The 18,996-nt window shown below is 50.4% G+C and overlaps 1 protein-coding gene across 3 annotated transcripts in view; it reads left to right on the top strand.

Annotated features, from left to right (window-relative positions):
- The first annotated feature begins 4,505 nt into the window (after positions 1-4,505).
- The window catches only part of LOC104015799 (phosphofurin acidic cluster sorting protein 1), a 71,868-nt gene continuing 57,377 nt past the window's right edge, over positions 4,506-18,996 (top strand). The window contains exon 1 of one of the 3 annotated variants that reach the window (XM_087773496.1): positions 4,506-4,686. In XM_087773496.1, coding sequence (XP_087629622.1) covers positions 4,511-4,686 — 176 coding nt within the window. In that variant the 5' untranslated portion in view covers positions 4,506-4,510. The remainder of the gene's footprint in view (positions 4,687-18,996) is intronic. The other 2 variants (XM_087773497.1, XM_087773498.1) reach the window with 2 other exon arrangements.

Raw genomic sequence — 18,996 nt, 5'->3', positions numbered from 1 at the left:
AGAAAATGGTGCCTATTGAAAAAAAAAAAACTTAATTTCAAACGCAGCCACATGCGGCATTAGGCACCTGATGGGACAGAGAGCGGGTGCTGCTACTTCTACTGGCAGCAGCTCGGAGGAGGAGTGAAAGGACCCTCATGGAAAACAGTGGGATACGGGGCGCTTGGTGCAAAGCTGTGGCAGCACACGTGATTGACCACCTCGACGGACCTGGAGGGGAAGGCAGTAGCTGGTAACGCGTGCGGTCCTGGCAGACCTGGGCTCAAAAGGATTTTGAAAATGGAGGCTTGTGGCGTTGAGTCTGGAGCACGTAAATCCTGGAGGTTCTGCAGGGCAGGGAGCCGCCCCAGCCCTTCCCCAGGTGAGGTACCCGAGTGGCGGAGCAGGGACCAGCAGCCCAGGCACTGGTGATGTGGCCCTGTCCCCGGGGAGGGGACAGCCCGGGGAACGGCGCCCTGTGCCAGAGCCACTGGGGGTCAGTGCAGACCCAGGCAGCCTGCTCAGGACAAAGCCACCCCTGTCCCCTTCTCATGGTGGGGGGTGTGTGACCGACAGCATCCACCTGTCCCACCCAGGCCCCAGGGCCAGAGCCCCCGTCCCATCCCGTCCCGAGCCCCCCCCATACACCCTCCAGCCCCAGCCGGAGCACCCCCAGCACCACGGGGTGAGCTCCTCTCAGCCCCGCATTGCCCAGGGCACAGCCAAATGCTGGGCCTGGTGGCCAAGAACAGCACCCTTTCCCACCGCTCTGGGCTGGGGCTGCTGGCAGCAGGGGCCTGCAGGTTGCGGTCACAAGGAACAAAACACGGCTTTGTACTACAAAAGGCGCTCTTACAGCTAAAACCGGGGCGGTTTGAGAGGGACATCTGTATTGAAGAGAAATGCTCTGCTCCTGGGCAGCTGCCATGTCTTGCTGCACCTCAACCTTGTCCAGGGTGCAATGGCTAGGGTGACACATGGCTTTTCCAGGAACAGGGTGGCTGAGAAAAGGGCTGGCCCAAAGGGACCAGGTGCCCTGCATGGGCTTGACCAACATACGGGGGCACACAGTGGCGCCTTGTCTGCCGAGGACAAAGATGCCGGCTGCTACGAGGTCTCTAAACAGCGCTGAAGTGCTGGGGAGAAGCTGGTGGGCATGGTCCATTTGGATAGCAGTGACACAGGGGAAAAAAAAAAAAAGGAGGCACGTTTCAAGCTGATTGCCTGGACGCTAAAGAGCAAGGATTCTTTGGGTGCTTTCCCTGATGTGCTCGAAGATCATATCCACAATGAAGCAAATCTCAGCCGGTGCTTTGGCACACAGAAAGGTCTTGGCTTAAGAAGAGGTGGGGAAGCAGCTGAATGAGATGACGACTCTACCAGGCTCTGTTTAAGCTGAAACATAACCAGGCTTTGGTACTTGTAATGGAAAACACAGGAAAATTTTGACCCCAAAGACAGGGAAAAGCCACCGTGTGTAGAAAAGCACAGCCCTGGGTAGCTCATGCTGTAGGCACAAAGTCAATATAACAATGAAGGTAGGAAAAAATGAAGAGCAGGCTGTGTAGCCAAGCCCCCAAATAAACAAGACACATTGAAACAGCCTGAGAACAAATGCATAAATTCATCTGTATAAAAGCCAGAAGGCCAAAACAAACAAGTGAGCTGCGCTAAGGGTAGAGGTACTCAAAGGGAACAAGCTGCAGGGAGAGAGCCAGAGAAATCCACCTCAATCACATTGAACATCCCTCCGGGGGAAATGCAGGAAAAGGAGGAAACTCGTCAGCAAGAAACTGCAAGTGGTGGCTGCGATGGGGAAAGGCCATTTGTGACCTGGGTACCATGGCGAGAGCTTCAACAGCTCTGACAAAGCATCACAGATGGCAAAGCGTGGCACAGCCACAGAGCGGGGTAGAGGTGGCTGGAAGTGCTGGGCGTCCTTCAGGAAGGCAGGGGAGAAGCAGCCCTCCCAGGCCAGAGAGGTGGCCCGGGAGAGCTGCAGGACTGCTAGCCCGTGGGGGCTGCCTGGAAGGCTACGTTCAGGGGCTGTCACTTCACCAGGCTGCCTTGGGCCGAGCAGAGCGGTACCTCCGGCCTCCTGGGAGTGAGAGGGCATCCCCGACAGCCCGGAGCACTCAATGCTATTAAAGCACCGCACAAATAGTTGGGAAAGGTGACAAAGCCTGGAAGGCAAATGGATGAAAGCTAACAGCTGGGGAGGCACTGTTTTGGGTTTTCTAGGGACAAATCAAGCCCCCAGATAAAGCAGGGTCCTCTGGAGCCGTCAGCTTCTTTGGGGGAAAGGCAATGATGATGCCCAGCCGAGATCAAACCACGATGGGGGGAAATGCTGAGATAAGGCCAGGCCAGCACGACCATCACATGACTCTCGCCTGCTGCAAAACAAGGTTTTCACGTTCAGCTGCAGAACCCTATGAAAATGCAGCTCATCCTTGATCCAGTCGGACTTCCACAAAAGCCTCTGCTAAGATCCCTTAGCAAATGCTCTTAGAGAACCAAGGCTGTCAAGGATGAAAGGAAAGGTCCTCTCATGCATTAACGACTTGCTTAAAGGAAGGAAAACGCATCGAAGCAGCGAGCAAACTGTTTTGCGAGCAAGACAGGAGGTTGGGGCAACTCTGTTCTGTTCACCAGATGCAGAAATGGGCTAGGAAAGGGGGCAGAGAGCAAGGTGGAAAAGTTTGATGGTGGTTTGGATTATTCACGTAGTCAAACTGAAAGCTGATGTGCATACCCATGTGTTACTGAGAGACCTGAAGCTCAACAGCAGATGAAATACAGAACTGACAAATGCAAGTGAAAAAGAAGAGGTCCAAGGGACAGGCTATAAATCAGACATCAGGATTCAGGAAAGTGACCCTGAAATGTTTACTGGTAACATTCTGAAAACACCAGTGCTGTGCTCAAGATCCACAGTAGAACCTGTGGGTGTTTTATACTGCTTTGCAAGTTTGTGCTGCTCCTGCTTCTCAAATCCTAATCCCTCCACTGGCACGAGCCCCATTTTACAGTCTGCCTGGAATAACACTGCATCAATGGAAAACTCTGTCACTGGTGGGTATATTGAACAGCTCAGGTCCTGGCATGGTCCCTGTAGAAGCTGGGGGCTTCTCTTTATTTTGTGGTTTGGCCATTGTTGATTCGGCCACTTCTTTCAGGTAGTTTTAAGCAAGGAGCACTGCAGCTCCCGGTTCATCTCCCGCCGCCTTTCAGGATCCCACAGCCAGCATCACGCTGCTCTGATGATTTGGTACCGTTCCTTTTCCATTTTTCCAAAGGCAGCACCATTTCGGACAGATCCTCGGCTAAGGCCCTGCTAAAGGCGAGGCCCGGTGGGGGATCCTTCCCGCTTTCTGCTGGGACAGCGCCACAGCAACGCGTTTGTTCAGCTCCGCCGCCACGGGCTTGCCCTAGGCCCCATGCACCGTGCTGGACCTGGGGGTGCTCTGGTGGGGCCCTGAGCCCGGGGGTTCTGAGGAAGGCATCAGTTTCAGCTCTCAGATTCCTTTTGCAAGGCTTGTCTTGCTTTTAGCTTCAGTAAGGCCCGCCGGCCTTATCTTCCCCAGGCCGGCACCCCGAAGGTTGTTTGCTCCTCACGTCCACCCGCTGACCTGCCCTGCTCCCGCTTCCAGCCACCCCTTCAACCCCGTCCCCACGGGTGGGCCCAGGCAACCCCCCCCCCCCCCCCCCAGCAACCGAAAGCTCGTCACGGCCCCGGGGGCTCTGGCGGGGCTCTCCCCGCCGCCCCCTCACCCGCCGCCAGGCGCAGCTCCTGCACGGCCGGGCTATGAACCGGCCCCCGGGGACACCCCCTCGGCCACCCGGGGGACCGGCCGCTGCGGCGGGGCAGGGCAGGGCAGGGCAGGGCAGGGCAGGGCAGGGCGGGGCGGGGCGGGGCGGGGCGGGGCAGGGCGGGGCAGGGCGGGGCAGGGCGGGGCAGGGCGGGGCAGGGCGGGGCAGGGCGGGACAGGGCGGGGCAGGGCCCGGCCGCTCGGCTCCCCGCTGCCATGGCAACCCCGCCAGGAGGCCGCGGCCCCGGGGCGGGAGGGCGCGCGCCCGGCCACACCCCTCCGCTCGCTCGCTGCTGTCTTTTAAAGGGATGGCGGCACGCCCCACCCCCCCCCCCAGCCAGAGCAGCGACGCTGTTCCCATTGGCTGGCCCCTCCCAGGCGCCCGCGTCCTTCTCCCTCTTCGATTGGCTGTCGGCCGCTCCGGCCTCCTCCTTCGCCGTTCCGATTGGCTGCTTGCCAAAGTCGCCATCCTCGCCCTTTCCCCGCTCCGATTGGCTCGTCTCCCGCCGCAGGCCGCGCCCTAGCCGCGCTCTGATTGGCCACGGGTCCTCTCCCCTCCTCCCCCCCGCCGCGCCCTGCCACGCTCCGGTTGGCGGCCGCCAGGCTCCCGGGCCCGCCCCGCCGCGCGAGCGAGCGGGCGCGCGCGCCGAGGCGGAGGCCGGCGCTGAGGCGAGGGGCTGGGGCCGCCCCCCAGCGCCAGTGTCGGCGGCGGCGGCGGGATGGCGGCGGCGGCGGCCGGCGCGTTGGGCTCGGGCCCCGCCGCGGGGCCCCCGGCGGTGGCCGGCGGGGCGGCGGCGGCGGCGATGGCGGTGGCCGGCCCCGGGCCGGTCCCGGTGCCCATGAACCTCTTCGCGACGTGGGAGATCGACCGTTCGGCGCCGAGCTGCGTGCCCAGGTGAGCCGCGCCGCCCAGGGCCTCGCCGGGGGCCGCCCCGCTCCGCTGCGGGGGCCTTGGTGAGCCCGGGGCCGGGGATGGCACGGGCGGGGGGAGGCGGTCCCCGGGCCCCCCCCCCCCCCCCCCCCCTCCGGCGCCTCCGGGATCGGCGGCCCCTGCAGCATCCCTGCCCCGCCGGGCCGAGCCGGGCCTGGGGCCTCGCCCCCTCGGCGGCGGCTGGGCCTCGCCCCATCCAGGGGCGGGATGCGCGGCGAACGGCGGCTGCCGCGGCCGCCGTGCCCCCAGCGTGCCCTGCCGTCCGCTGCGCTTCCAGCGGGAGCGGCGGCAGCACCGGGGACCGGCGGGGCCGGGTGTGCCGGCACCGGACCGCCGCTGCGTTGACTGCATGTTGCGGCCTCTGGCTAGTGTCGGCCGTGGGGGAGCTCAGCGGGGTATGTCATCGCGGCCGTGCTCCTTCTGAAGGCTGCCCCCTCCCCCCTGAAGTGAACGATGGCCTTACGGACGGTCCCCCGAAGCCAGGCAGTGGCCACCTGGCACCCGTGGGGTTACCTGTGTCATCTGCACTCCAGACCGGAGGTAACGGCAAAAAGGATTCACTGTGCTGCCAGCTGAGCTCACGGCTGTGTCTCTGGCAGAGCTGGCAGACAAGCTGAATGGTGTAAATGTCGTTGCTGGCTGTATGGTTAAGGGTATGTCCAGGCTAGATGTCCTTATGGGAAGAATGCAAAGACCTGTCGTGGAGCCAGGAGGTTCTGAATGTGTGAATGAGCTAGGTGTCTTTTGGCCCACTCATCTTAGACATGGATCAGGAGGTCTTCTCGTGAGAGTTAAGGGGCAGATTCAGAAAGTCGCTCCGGATCCATGTATCTCTGGGCTGTGGTACATTGTCTGCAAGTGATGTATTCAAGTGCTGCACAAAAACTAGAGGCATAAAATTCAAGAGGGGAAAAACAATTGTTCCTGCAGGGCAGGAGAACAGCAGCCTTTGTGAAAGGGCTTCAGATGGTTGATACGTTTGTAGGGAGAAACTCAGTGATTGAGTGGCCAGATGAGTTCGAGTAGAAATGTTCCGAAATACTCCGAGCTAGCAGAGAAAGCCTGTGTGATTGCGGTGCCCGAGGAGGTCCTGGGCTGAGCAGGCAGCAAACGGGAAGGAGTTTGCAACGTGTGTCTGTGAAGAGCCAATGCACCTTTTGATGACACATGCTGAGGCTCTTGTGTGGAGCAGGAAGCAGTGTCATTCTATAGCTTTAAAGTGACTTGAGGTATTGTTTATTTGTGGGTAGGTTACTCCCAAGCTGGAATTTGGAGAGCAGGGCAGAATTACCAGGCTGGCTTCCTGCGGAAAGAATCAAAGTTGCAGATACAGAGCACAGAACTGTACAGGTGAAGCACGTGTATGTACGTAGTCTTCACAAATGGAAATGCTGCAAGAGCTAGAGAGAGGAGTAACTGCTTTGGGCAAACCAAAGACAGAATGACTGGGAATAGTGAGACTGAGTTTAGAAGTGGGTTACATGGGTGGCGGGATGGCAGTGGGTGAGCAGCGATGGTGTGTCATCGGTTTGAAAGCTGTTTGAAGAACTGCTCTTTGGCCCGATGAATCCTGTGCCTTTTCACAAGGACGGTTTCCATGAGCGTTGTGTAGATGCCTGTTCTAATGCACGAGCTTCTTTGTGTGCTGATAGCCATGGGGGGCAGCCATCTGACACACCAGCTTGGAGGAAACTTCTGTAAAATTAATCTGAAATTTCATCTCTGGAATGTCTTCAGATGCAACGTTTGTTAGGATGGGAAGAAGCTGACAGAAGCTTCAGATGCCACGGGTCTAACATGGTGTGCTGCTATGCCTGCAGAGTCAGCAGGTGTCTGGAGAAGTCCTGTCAGGCCAGTGACCAGTGTGGGACTGGTGCTTTTGTGTTTTCTAGTCTTCAGCTAGCCCAAGCTTTCCTGAGTGAGCGGGTTACAGGTGGGCACCTATCGGGCAGGTATTTGTGTTCACTGAAACTAAAGGGAGATCAAGCCCCAAATCTGAGCTGGGTTAATGGTGTATCTGTGCACTGTGCTTACTTATTGCTTGCCCGTGTTTTTCCTCTACTGATCTGCTTGTTTAATGTTTTAGTCTTGACTTATGTTCTTCAAGGTAGAAACTCTGCTGTATTGTCCCAGTGCCCAGCACGGGTGGTCTCTGGTCTTATTGTGCTTTGAGGGTGCTAGCGGTGGCAAAATAATATCCATTCAAGGGCAGTAATCCTTCTCCCTTGGGCCTCTCTGTCTCTTACGCTTGTGTAGTCTCAATTCTTCCAGCCCTATGCGTATCTAGGGAAAGGAGAACTTTGCACTGATTTTAATGCTTGCTTTTTCTAGACTCTGTATCATCAGCCTTTGCTGCCCCTGTGCTCCTTTTTAGGTGTTTCATTTTCTGAAAATGCAGCTCCGGCTGCTGCAGGAGCGGGACTGGGCTAGATCAACCTTTGAGGGGTTGCTCTGTGTTTGGCCGTTCATGCAGGACAGTTGAGAGGTTTTGTCCAGGCCTTCAAGGTTTCAGAGATGCAGCCTGGGCCAGCAAAAATCGGCAGCGTGAAGTATAAGCCCCAATGTACTGAACAGTTCAGTAGTATGACTGTAAGACTTCTGATGCCCTGTAGGAGGATCTTGGCTTTCTAAGATGAACCGTTGCCCATAATGGAAGTCTTTCCTGCTGAATCAGGAATGCGCCACTGAACTAAGACCACATTTAGTTTTCAAAGTTGCCTTGCTCTCAGAATGGAGGTTATCATCCCTCCTGCTGGGGTCTTTCTCTTTTCAGGGCCAAGTTGAGAGAGATCTGTGAACTCTTAATGCCCTTCCTATGAACTGAGTAAGCATAGCCCAGACCCAGCTGCCTGTGGCTCAAGTGGCTCTCGGGGGAGGCAGAGCTGAATTTTCTGGGCAGTGAGCTATTATGCAGGGAGGCAGAAGGAAGTAAACACCTGGAAACCAAGGAAAAGGCTCTTTGCATCTTCAGTGAGGCTACCCGCTGGGATAGGCATTATCGGCTTCCCGTCGTGGTGCCTTAGAAGGAAAGCAATCCTGGTTGATTCATGCTGCAGGGTGTCAAGAGTGCTTTTGCTAAAATAGTCAATCAATCACCCTTAACTTCCACTCATAGTTATCTTAGTAAATTCTTCGTAGTGGTGTTCTGAGGCAGGATAAAGTGTCTTTATTGTGATACCAGGCAAATAAGTACCCTTAAGGGTTGTAGCAGGTTGTCACTGTATGGAGACTGCAAGAAACGAACTAGAGCTTTGCCACAGTAAAATGTCTGTCTGCATCAAGGTAGTGTCTTACTGCGTTCTCATTGTTTTGTATGCTGATCAGGCAGTACATTTGGAAAAAATGTGTGAAAGGACTTTGTGCAAACATGCTTGGGGTCTTGTTCTTTCCAAGTAGTGGTATTTTTCAACCCCTGTTAATAGGACTGCTCTTCCTTTTTCTCCTTTTAATATCTGAGAGCCCATAAATGCAAGTTCCTAATTAGGAAACAAGATAAGATTGTGTGATTGTGTTCACTCTTACTCTTTTTCCATGACACAGCTGTTGTGTGCAGTGTTATGTGGATGTTGTTTCAGTGATAAGTCATCACATTTCTAGTTAGAGGTGAGCGATACCAGTTGTATTTTGGCTAATGCGTCAGTATTGTTGAGGTCAGATTGCAAAGGTAGATTCTACCTGTACAAATTACACTGTGAATGGCACTGCAAGGATTCAAATACACTGCGTTTCGTCCAGAGTACCTCGTATCTCGGTACAATGCGCGAGATCAAAAACATTCCAAGTCTTGCTGCCACCCACACAGTGTGCTTGAACACAGTGTCTCCTGCTTGCGGTAGTTAGAAAAGCATTGACTTAGGGAAATGCACGTGGTTTGGGCTCACTTTGTGAGACTGTGTATGTGCACCTTCAGGACATGACGTTTCAGAAGATGCTCTGAACTCTCTATCATTAAAACTTCCAAATGTGTGTTTTGGAAAGTTATAGCCTAATGAATGTCTTCCTGGAAGGAGAGCTGTTATTGCAAGTACAACTGGAAATATCCCATAAGTGCCAACTGCGGTGATCCTTTGAAGTGCCATGAGGTGAATATTTTCGTCAAAAAGGACTTGGGGATGCTGGTTGACAGCTGGCTGAACATGAGCCAGCAGTGTGCCCAGGTGGCCGAGAGGGCCAATGGCATCCTGGCTTGTATCAGGAATAGTGTGGCCAGCAGGACCAGGGAGGTGATCGTCCCCCTGTACTCGGCACTGGTGAGGCTGCACCTCGAGTCCTGTGTTCAGTTTTGGGCCCCTCACTGCAAGAAGGACATCGAGGTGCTGGAGCGTGTCCAGAGGAGGGCAACGAAGCTGGTGAAGGGTCTGGAGCACAAGTCTGGTGAGGAGCGGCTGAGGGAGCTGGGGTTGTTTAGCCTGGAGAAGAGGAGGCTGAGGGGAGACCTTATTGCTCTCTACAACTACCTGAAAGGAGGCTGTAGCGAGGTGGGGGTCGGTCTCTTCTCCCAGGCAGCAAGCAACAGGATGAGAGGAAATGGCCTCAAGTTGTGCCAGGGGAGATTTAGATTAGATATTAGGAAAAATTTCTTCAGGGAGAGAGTGGTGAGGCACTGGAACAGGCTGCCCAGGGAAGTGGTGCAATCGCAGTCCCTGGAAGTGTTGAAAGAACATGTGGATGTGATGCTTAGGGACATGGTTTAGTGGTGGACTTGGCAGTGTTAGGTTAACGGTTGGACTCGATGATCTTAAGGGTCTTTTCCAACCTTAATGATTAAAAAAAAAAATTCAAAAATAGAAGGCAACCTCAAAAGATTCAAAAGATTACTTTTTTTTTTTTTTTTGAGTGTCTCTGCAGCCCTGTTGTCCTGTTTGGGCAGACAGCACGTATGACCTGACACCTCACGGAGAGTAGGGTAAGACTTCATTTGTGCAGCTTGGTTGCACGCTTTCCTTTGCCTGAGGTCTGGAAGGCCTCGCGGTGAGCAGTGCATGTCGTACGGCACGGAGGAGCGCGCTCGCCTCTGGCCCAGCTGCGTTCGGCTGGGTTGGCAGCACCTCGCGGCCCCACGAAGAGGGCTGCTCTGCCAGCTGTGGACTCAGGGCACTGTTTCCTCTCTGCAAGTAGTATTGCCTGTCTTTTCTACAACGCCCAAGAGTTTCCTTTTCTGATTTGGTGATGAAGAGCCTCTGAACTGGGTGTTCCTTTAAGAAACACTTATTCCAGCTGGAATAACATGTATTTATCTGCCTGAGATGTTCTTGAGTGGTTTCCTGGGTAAATCAGGCATTTGCACGGTAAACTTCCAACCTCAGCAAAATCTGCTCTGTTTGGGTAAGCTACAGAGTTGCACCTCTGGGAATGTTAAATGATTCCAGATTGTTCCCTCCAAAGATACTACGATGCCGTGACAAACCCGAGGAGCTCCAGAGAGCCACTGCTTGGGAGGGGCCACAGTTTCTTGTAAGGAAACAGTCTCTTACAACTGGTTATATTTGCTGTGTTTGAATTATGATTTCCTTTTAGTCCTATATAGAAAACAAAATGTTCTAAACAACCGTCGGATTGCTTATTATTCTTAATATTGTGGGCTTGGCTACAAGCCTGCAACATAATGTGTCTGATGTGCTGTCCACTATCCGTTGCTCTCTGTGGCTCGCTGTCGCAGAGGAGCACGTTTGGGATTTCTCCTCTGGCAGTGTTATGTTTCCCTTCTGAGCGTAGGATAATTGAGTTGGTGTCTGTTATTCCTTCTTTCTGCTCGTTAGTGGAACTCGGGACAAGTGTCCCCTGCCAGTATGATTGATGGGGGGGGGTGTGTGTGTGTGCTCCTTTCAGAATATTAATAGTGATTTTCCTGAAGGCTTAATTTTATTTGAAGTACCTGCCTCCTAGCCTTGCTCTCCAGTGTTTCATTCATTAGCTAGGCTGTGTCAGCTCGGTTGTCTGATGGCTTATCAAAAGTATTGCATTGTTCTTATTGTGCTAGTATGCTATGAGCGCTCATTCTGCTTCTCTGGCGTAGTCAGTTACTTGTGATTGATTACTGACAGCCATGTAGCATGCGTAGAGTGCACCCCCCTCTGGGATGGAGATCCCCTGACCTTTATCCTGTCAGAAGAATAAATTGCTGAGCACCAGTATCTTACGGGGTTCCTGTAGCAGATGCATTCTTCGATAAAGTCTGTGCTGATGCTTTTGTGTAATCGTTTGTAACGTGGAATGAGTCTAGGTTGAACGTGTGTCTCCAGTCAACTTCAGAAGAAGTTATTTCCAAAAAAAGAGCCAGAGGTGAGAAACATACTGCATTTTATAGCATGCCAGATGAGCATCTGGGCAAGGCTATTTTCTGAATACCTTGTGTTCTTACCTGGTCCAAGCTTTCAGCATCCCAGCTGATGGGGAAGCTGTGCTTCTGTTCTGTTTTGTTTTGTTTTGTTTTGTTTTTTTAACTACAACAAAACTGGTGGACACTGTTTTGGGAAACAAGAAGTGAGAGTGTCTTACTCCTCTGTGCGGGATGTGGCAGCAGGAACCTGTCTCTGCCTCCTGGGAAGCAGACAGCTTAAGTGATATTGCTCATGTCGTTAGAAGTCTCTTAAATAAATGAGGCTTTGTTTGGATACTTCGATATACTCATTGCAGTGGACCCAAAGGAGAGATGCAGTATTTCAGGTACCTTAACACATTGCAACTGTGGTTACAGAGACCACTCCCTGCTCTGCAGCGTGATTCAGCCTCTGTGCATACAGCCCAAAATTACACTGGCTTTTTCTGCAGGCCTGTTGCAATGCCATCTCCTTTATAATTTACTGCCCACGGTCATCTCTCATGCTCTTTCTGTTTCTCCTGTCTCAGTGAGGGATTCTGCTTAGTAAATGAAAACTCCTGTTGTATTTTGGCTGCTATTCTAGTTTTTCTAGGTTCTCCTTATTGTCCTACTCATCCTGATTTTTACACTTCCACTGTAAATCCTTTGTATCATGCTTCTTATTCTTCAGTGCGAGCATATCTTAAGTATCATGAGATCCAAAGCCAGTGCATGTGGGACCATCTCCTGGACAAAAAATGTTCGGGTTCCATGCCCATCTGTGTATTTTTAACTGTTTTTCTGTGCATATGATAACTAAATTCTCATCAGCATAGGCAGTTTGGGATGATAGCAGAACTCATGTCTTCGGTTCCATTTTCCAAAACTGAAAAACGCTAACAATTAGCTGCTGTGCTGTTACAATGGTAGCAGGGTTTGAATAAGAGTAACTCCCTTCTAAAGGGTTCTGCTACTCTTTTCCTGTTCTTTAATACCTTTTCTCTACCAGGGGGAGATCGTGTTCATCCAAAGTCTCTCATTGATTCTTCTGCTGTCTGATTTTCAGTAAGAGTTGAAGTAGTGTCTCTGAATCTGTATTATTTAGATTTTTTTTTTAGCTTTGCATTATTTATATATTTTTAAAAGATCTTCCTTGTATTTTTTCTGCATTTTCCTCTGTGTTCCTTCAGCTATCTTCTAGTAGTCCATTTATTTTCTACCTTATCAATGCATCCACTTTCTTCTCATTGCTCCTTTCCCTCAAAAGCCCTGCACGCACCTGCTGATAATTTTGGCACCGTTCTCACATTTTTTTCTTTGCTTCTGTCTTGCCTTGCACACCTGTCAGTGAGTAATCTGTAGTTCTGAATCTTAATTTTTCTCTTTTCAAAGTAGTTTGCTTTTTTCCTCAGAATTTAGAGACTATTCCTTGTGAAGCTGCAGTGGCCACATCTTGTTCTTGTATGGCTTGTATTTTTCAGCTGGACTATGTTCCTGATGTGCTTGGCTTGTTTTTTAATGGCTTTTAGATTTTTTCACTGTTAATGAATATCAGCTTTTTTCTTTTGTTAGACTTTCTGAATTTTCTTGTGTGTGCATCCCTGAAATACAGTCCCATAAGTTGATATTTCTTTCAGTCCTCTCATACCTTATGCTTGAGGCTGCTTGCTCTGAGTATTCCTTCCTTTCTTTTGTGCTCCTTTGTTAGAAGCAGACTCGGGATGTCCATTTGGATTTCACAGCATACTGTATATATGAATAATTTACTCATTTTTTCCTTGATGTTTGTCAAGTCCCTTGACTTCTCAAGCTTTTTCTCTGCCTATTATGTTCCTTAATCTCCAGTCAGGCAAAAGGACAACATTCTCGTTACTCTGCATTTACACTTTGTTCATCTCACCTGTGTGTTGATGAAATGTTCATACTTGTTTGGGGGTAACTTTATCTGTTGCAGTACTGATTTGTGGAAGCGTGGACAAGTCACCCTTATTTCGGGGACCTGCTCCACCCACAAGGATCTGAGCAGAGAACTGCATTGTACAGGCTCTGGTTATTAACAGCTTGTGTTGCAAGTGGATGAAAAGCCTACGCACAAATTTACCAGTTTTGGTGAGAATCGTTCTTTTGAGTGAAGAATCTTAACTGTGCAACTCTAGAATTAAACTTTTTTTTTTTAATGTAAAATTTTTTTCTTACAGTTATGCAGGAGCCTCAAAAATGGATGCCCCTGCTGGTTTGACACTGTCTCTTCCACGGGCCTGTATCACTGCTATTGTGTCGCTTCAGGCCCTCCCCTGTGCTGTCTTCCCAGATGTCTCTTACCATGGTACCATGTTCCTGAGCCGGCAGGTAGTCAGATCTAAGGTGCTTGCCAGCTCAAGATAACAGCGAAGGAAACAGATGGGATGTTTGATGGGTTTGCTACTTCAAGAAGTAGCAAGCTGTAATGAAACCTTAACTCTGCATTCATCGTTAGTAGGAAAGTTGTTAGACTATGCATTACAGAAGCTGCTGTATGGCACACGTTCCCCTTTTGTCAGTGTGCGTGGAGATCTCTACCAGGACAGTCTGGACGATGGAGGGTGCCCTGTGTTTTAAGTCGCTGTAGCAGGGTTTGCCAGACAGGTGTCTATTGGCACTTGAACAAATGCCTGCAGCAGAGAACTGGAGGAGGTTGGTGTGGATCAGTGAACTAACCTTGACCTCGTTTCACTGCTTTTCCCAGCTTGGCTGCACTGGCCCATCTCCAGCGGACTTGGAGGTGTACCCCAGCAAGCTCTGCCAGGCGAGGAGTGTTAGGATGTAGCCTGTCCTGCATCCCCATTAGCACTTTCAAACTCGGTTGAAAGGTCCCTGTCACTGTGTCTTACGCACTTGTTCTTTTCCTCCTGTAGACAAGGCTGCAAGTGGTGTTTTTGTAATCAGTCACTGCTTTGTGGTGGTTAATTCATTAACACATTTTATTTTAGCCTGGAGACACAGTGAGCGAGCTGTTTAGCAACAGGTATGGTGGCAGACTGCTAGTGCTGTGGCTCCGTGGAGGTGTGGTGCATTTGCACCTTGCCATGCAGTTGACTGCTGCTCTCAGCTAAGCTGGCAGCGCAGCGTCTTTTGTTAAAGCAGCCTTGGATTTGGGGACAGCTGGTGCAGCAATTCTGCTGCGTATGTAGGCAGAAAAGTTCAAAATCTGTTACATTTGTGAAATAAGTTCTGTGACATGATCCATGCTAATGCTGATGCCTACTTTCAGCATGGCTAAAATGAGAGAAGATCAATCTCCTGCTGCAGACTTGCACTTTTTTTCTTTCTGCCCTGGGGTTGCTTTTGGGCAGAGCCCAAGTGAGCAGCTGGAAGTTCAGACGCAGTAATCTTAAGTAAAGCAATGACCAGTTAAAGAAGTGGTTAATTCCCAAGTAACGTACCCTTTCTGTTGCCTATAAAAAATAATTTTTAAAAGTTTGCTGCAGCATGTAGCCTTACGACTGACCTATGGATTGTTTAGTAAGCTCTTTCTAACATTTCTAGGGAGGCTGTTATGCAGCAGCAATGAATTTGGTCACATGCTTTTTGTTAAACAAGTAACTTGTTTGAAAATAGAGCAGAAAGATGACCTTGCGGTTTGGACACTGAAGTGAGGCTTAGATTCAGATCCAGGATCTGAAGTTGCTTGCACTTCTTCTAGTTCAAATAACCCTTTCCCTGCCTGAAGCCATAGCTATGACTCACGTTCCCGTTCTCCCCACTTTCTTCCCAGCTGCTTGTTTCCATGCTGCAGTGTTGCCATTTCCTTGCGTGTGCTAGGGCGACCGTGCAGTTGTATTGTAAAGCAGAAGTGGTCTTGAGGTGTGGCAGGGTTGCTCCCAAAGCCAGTGTCCTGCAACGCGGTGCCAGTACTCACAAAGGAAGAAATTTGTCCTTCTGGGGAAAAAACAGACCCTTACAAGACTGCCCATACGCTCTGGTGTATTTCCCTGAGCTGGAAAGACAAAGCTGAAGCTAGAGGAAATGGCTGGGGATTCTTCCCTGGCTTCCACAGGCTGGAGAGCTGGGCTAGGAAGCCTGAGGGTCCTCAGAAAGGGGCAACTGGAGGGAAACCATCTGAGAGCCAGGTCACCAGCAGAGTTTTCCTTGCTGTCTAATCTGGATGCTGCCAGCTGGGAATCCTCTGAACAGGCTCAGAGGACTGTCGGAACTGGTGGAGGCTGGAGGAAGGTTTGGGGAGCAGTATGTGGAAATCAGTTGGGATTTTTTAGACTTTCTGCTGAGGTTTTAAGGGCTCTTTGTGCTGAGGAAAGACGTTGCTTCTGGTAGGGGCAATTAATACCTGCATAGCTTGCAGTGGAGCATGAGAGAGGCTAATGGCTGTGTGACTGAGTAGCATGCTGTGCATGCTGGGACAGGCTGTCTGGGCAGATCCTAATGCTTCCTCAGGAGATGCTTCTTGACAGTGTGCTTATTATCTGGAAATCAGCTCGTGTGACAGGAGGCGCCAGGAGGATATGGCAGAGTCTCGTGTCCTGTTGTGGTAGGTGCTGCATGAGGTGCTATAACGAAACGCTGCCTATTCTATGGGGGGTTTACTCCATGCTTTGGTTAGACATGGGTAAGGGGGAAGCAGAGGTGAAGTGATTCATCCAACAGTTAAAAAGTGGCAGAGACGGATTAAATCTCTCCTCTCTGCCTGGAACCAGATCTTAACTCTAAATTGCTTCCTTCTGTAAAAGCAGTGAAGTCTCGCTGTAGCAGAGCGTGGGGGATGTGCTTATATCACTGCAACTCTCCTGTGCACATGGTGGGGCAGCAATTGTTTGGTATGGTTTGTCCTCAATTAATTTTCCTTCCCCCCCCCCCCCCCCCCAAACGTTTGGGTATTGTGAACAACACAGCAAATGAGTGGTAGCCTCACCCAGGAAACTACTAAGAAAATACACAATGTCTGTCCAACTCTCTCAACTTCTAATCTATTTGCCCAATTTTGTCCTGGCTTGTTAAGGGCAACTGCCTCAAAGAACCATGTTTCATAGAAATCAGTGGTTAGAGGGAGGTTGGAGGTCCTATTAGATCCCCTGTGATGGAGAACTTGGCTCTCTTCCAACCCTCTGTTTGCAAGCTGATGTGCCTGGGTGCATTGCAGAGGTAACTCTCAACCGTCCTCAAGGTTTGCTGTCTTTTTCCAGTGGGGTGGTATTGAGAGTCGGGAGGGGAAAAGAAGGAGAGAAGACAGCCTGCAAAGAGCCGATGTAAGTGTGGGAAAGGGGGTGGGAGAGAATGGTGCATTTCCAGGCTGAGCTGTTTCTTGACTAGCAGCAGTAGTTTAAGCAAAATTTGAGCGGTGATCTCTCCAGTGATGCATCTGTGTGGGTATTTAATGTGAAAGGATGCAGAGTGATGGGAGAATGGTTTCAAGGAGCCTGTTTCATTCATAGTTTGTGCGGCAAGGTGCACATACTGCATACATACATAGGTAAATGTGCCTTTAAACCAGTGAGGTGAGAAGTGCCAGCCATAAGTAAGAGGCAAAATTAACAACCCTAAACACCCCTCTTAAGTAACTGGAGGAGGAAGGGTTTAACAGCCACCCCCTGCCTTATAACTTCTGCCTACGCAGAGCCTAGCCAAGAGGAGGGAAAGGAAATCTCTTAACCTTATTATTGTTTGTGACTACAGTAAGCAATCCAGTTACTGCCATCCTTTAATCCTGACACTGTGGGACCCCAATTAGAGCAGAGAAGTCTTGGTTTTATACCCTTGCAGGCAGGGATGTGGTGCCTGTGAAGGAAATCACTGAACCTCTCCATGCCTTGACCATTACCTGAAAGAACTGTGATGAGGCTTCACACACTTGGAGTTTGTCCAAGGAGCGTAAGAAGAGTTGGTCCCAAAATTTGAGTCCTGTCTGTCTGTCCAGGTAAGGAATGACTGCCTGGCTGCCACTGGGTTCCCCAGCCTCTCTTTTTAAGTGACCTGGATGCTTCCTCCATACATCTAAGTGCCTTTTGGGGGAAGTTTGAAGCTTTTAGCAGATCCTGATAGTTCCTTCCTCTTGAGAAGAGGAATCTTGAAAAGCATGTTCCAAAGACCACTTTTACCACTGCGGCCATGATTATTTCCCCTCTGGGGAAATAAGCGGAGCTGTGAGGTATGTAAGAAACTGGGCCGTAGACTGTGGTAGCTTGTGCCTGTGCCAGGGGAATGGTGTTCTTTGGGCGAGATGCAGAAAAGCAAAAATGATGGGTGGTGGGATAGCAGAAGTGGTCAACATCCCAGCTAAACGCTGCTGTGAACAGAAGGCAGAGCAGTTAGTTATTCGTCCCCAGAAGACCTTATATTCTCTTCTGAAAAATGATGAGGAGCTTGTGTTGTGTCCAGTCCTGATTGTGGTGGCAAACACTCCTGTTGACATGAATATGAATAGGTTTCAGGTCCCAAGTGACAAAAGACTAATAACTCTGCTTAATTACAACCTATTTTTTTTTTTTCTAATACTCTGAGAGTAAATGACTTTTCAAGGAGAGCTGGCTGTGGGATGTGCAGGACGTCGGAACTCTCTTTGGGAAGAAGGCAAAACTAAGTAGACCAAGGTTTAAAATCCAGGGTAGCTTTGTGTGAGAGAAGCTCCATGGTCTCTGCCTTCAGAGTAGATGTGATTTCAAGCCAAACAAGCTTTCTGTTGAGGTTAGAAGTGTTCAGTGTAGATCTCTTCTAGGGTGGTTACAGCCTCAGCTGTGCAGATGGAGACAGTTCAACAGAGCATCTTCCTTGTGACACCCGACAGCACAGCTCCCTGAAAGAGGTTATGAAAAGGAAGTGTAGAGTTATGTGTTGTTTTGCCAGCACTAGTTATATTTGACGGTATAAGTAAAGCATGTGAGGTTTCAGAATTCGATTCCTGTTATCCAGAACAAATGAAGGATCCCCAAGTTGTCAACAATGCAGATGAATTGATATCTGATATGGTTTCTCTGCCTAAGCAGTAGGGCAGAGAGCAAGATGAGGGACTTTCTCAGAAGCAGCAGGTACAACAACAAATGCGAAGAAAAGGAATCTTCTGAAAAAAAAAATAGAGGAAAAAAAAAAGATAGGTTGGTGACAATGTGAGGATTTCTAGAAGTACCCTTTGAGTGTCCTGGCTCTTGGTTCTTGACTAACTATGGGAAATGAAGCCACTGAAGGGGAAATAACTTGCTTCTTTCTGGGGTCAAGAGAGAGAATTTCAGACTGCCTGAAAGGAGACTTTTGAACAAGTTCTTCCCTTATTTTGCAATAGCAAATCTTTTCTTCCCACAAACTATGTGTATATGTTCTGTAGAGCATCTACGGCTCTTTGGGCATGTAACTAAAACATACACGCACACACACCCCCGCCCACCCGAAAGACAAAAAATGGACCTCAGTAACAGGTTACCACCCTTGTCAAGGACGGTTTGGAAATGCGTGCACTGCAAAAGACCTTTGAATGTGAGCTGTGGTGACATGACTGTTAGTCCTTCCTACTTCTCCCTGTACCTGTGGACTCTTTTCGGAGTGCCAGCTCTGCTTGCTAGCTTCCATACCTGTAGGATGCTCGTGGGGTTGCAAGTGACAGTTACTGCTTCTGAATGATGCCTGGTGATGAGAGGTGGTGATGGAGAGTATTTGAAATGCTACTTCTGAAGCACATGCCTGTGCAGAATACTTGGCTCCACCAGCGTGCTCGTCCTGGACATCACACCTGCGCTGTGCTCTGCCTGTTGCGTGTCATCCTCCTTCTCCTGGGACAGAGGTGCTCAGCCTTTCAGAAAAGCAATAAATGAATTTAAAGCAAACAAGTTGCTAGCTGGTACGGGCCACGTTTCTGGTGCAGGTCTAGGGAGAGGGGGCAAAAATGGAGGAGAGTTTGTGTTCTTCTGTCCTATTGAACCCGAAGCCATTTTGCAACCGTGTCACTGAAGCACAGTAGGAGCACAAGCCTGTGATGTTTGCTTAGGATCTCC

Source organism: Nipponia nippon, unplaced genomic scaffold (genome assembly GCF_047370975.1).
Source record: "Nipponia nippon isolate SJK-2023a ecotype South Korea unplaced genomic scaffold, ASM4737097v1 scaffold_4, whole genome shotgun sequence".
Lineage (NCBI taxonomy): Eukaryota > Metazoa > Chordata > Aves > Pelecaniformes > Threskiornithidae > Nipponia > Nipponia nippon.
This window is presented reverse-complemented; position numbering and strand designations above follow the sequence as displayed.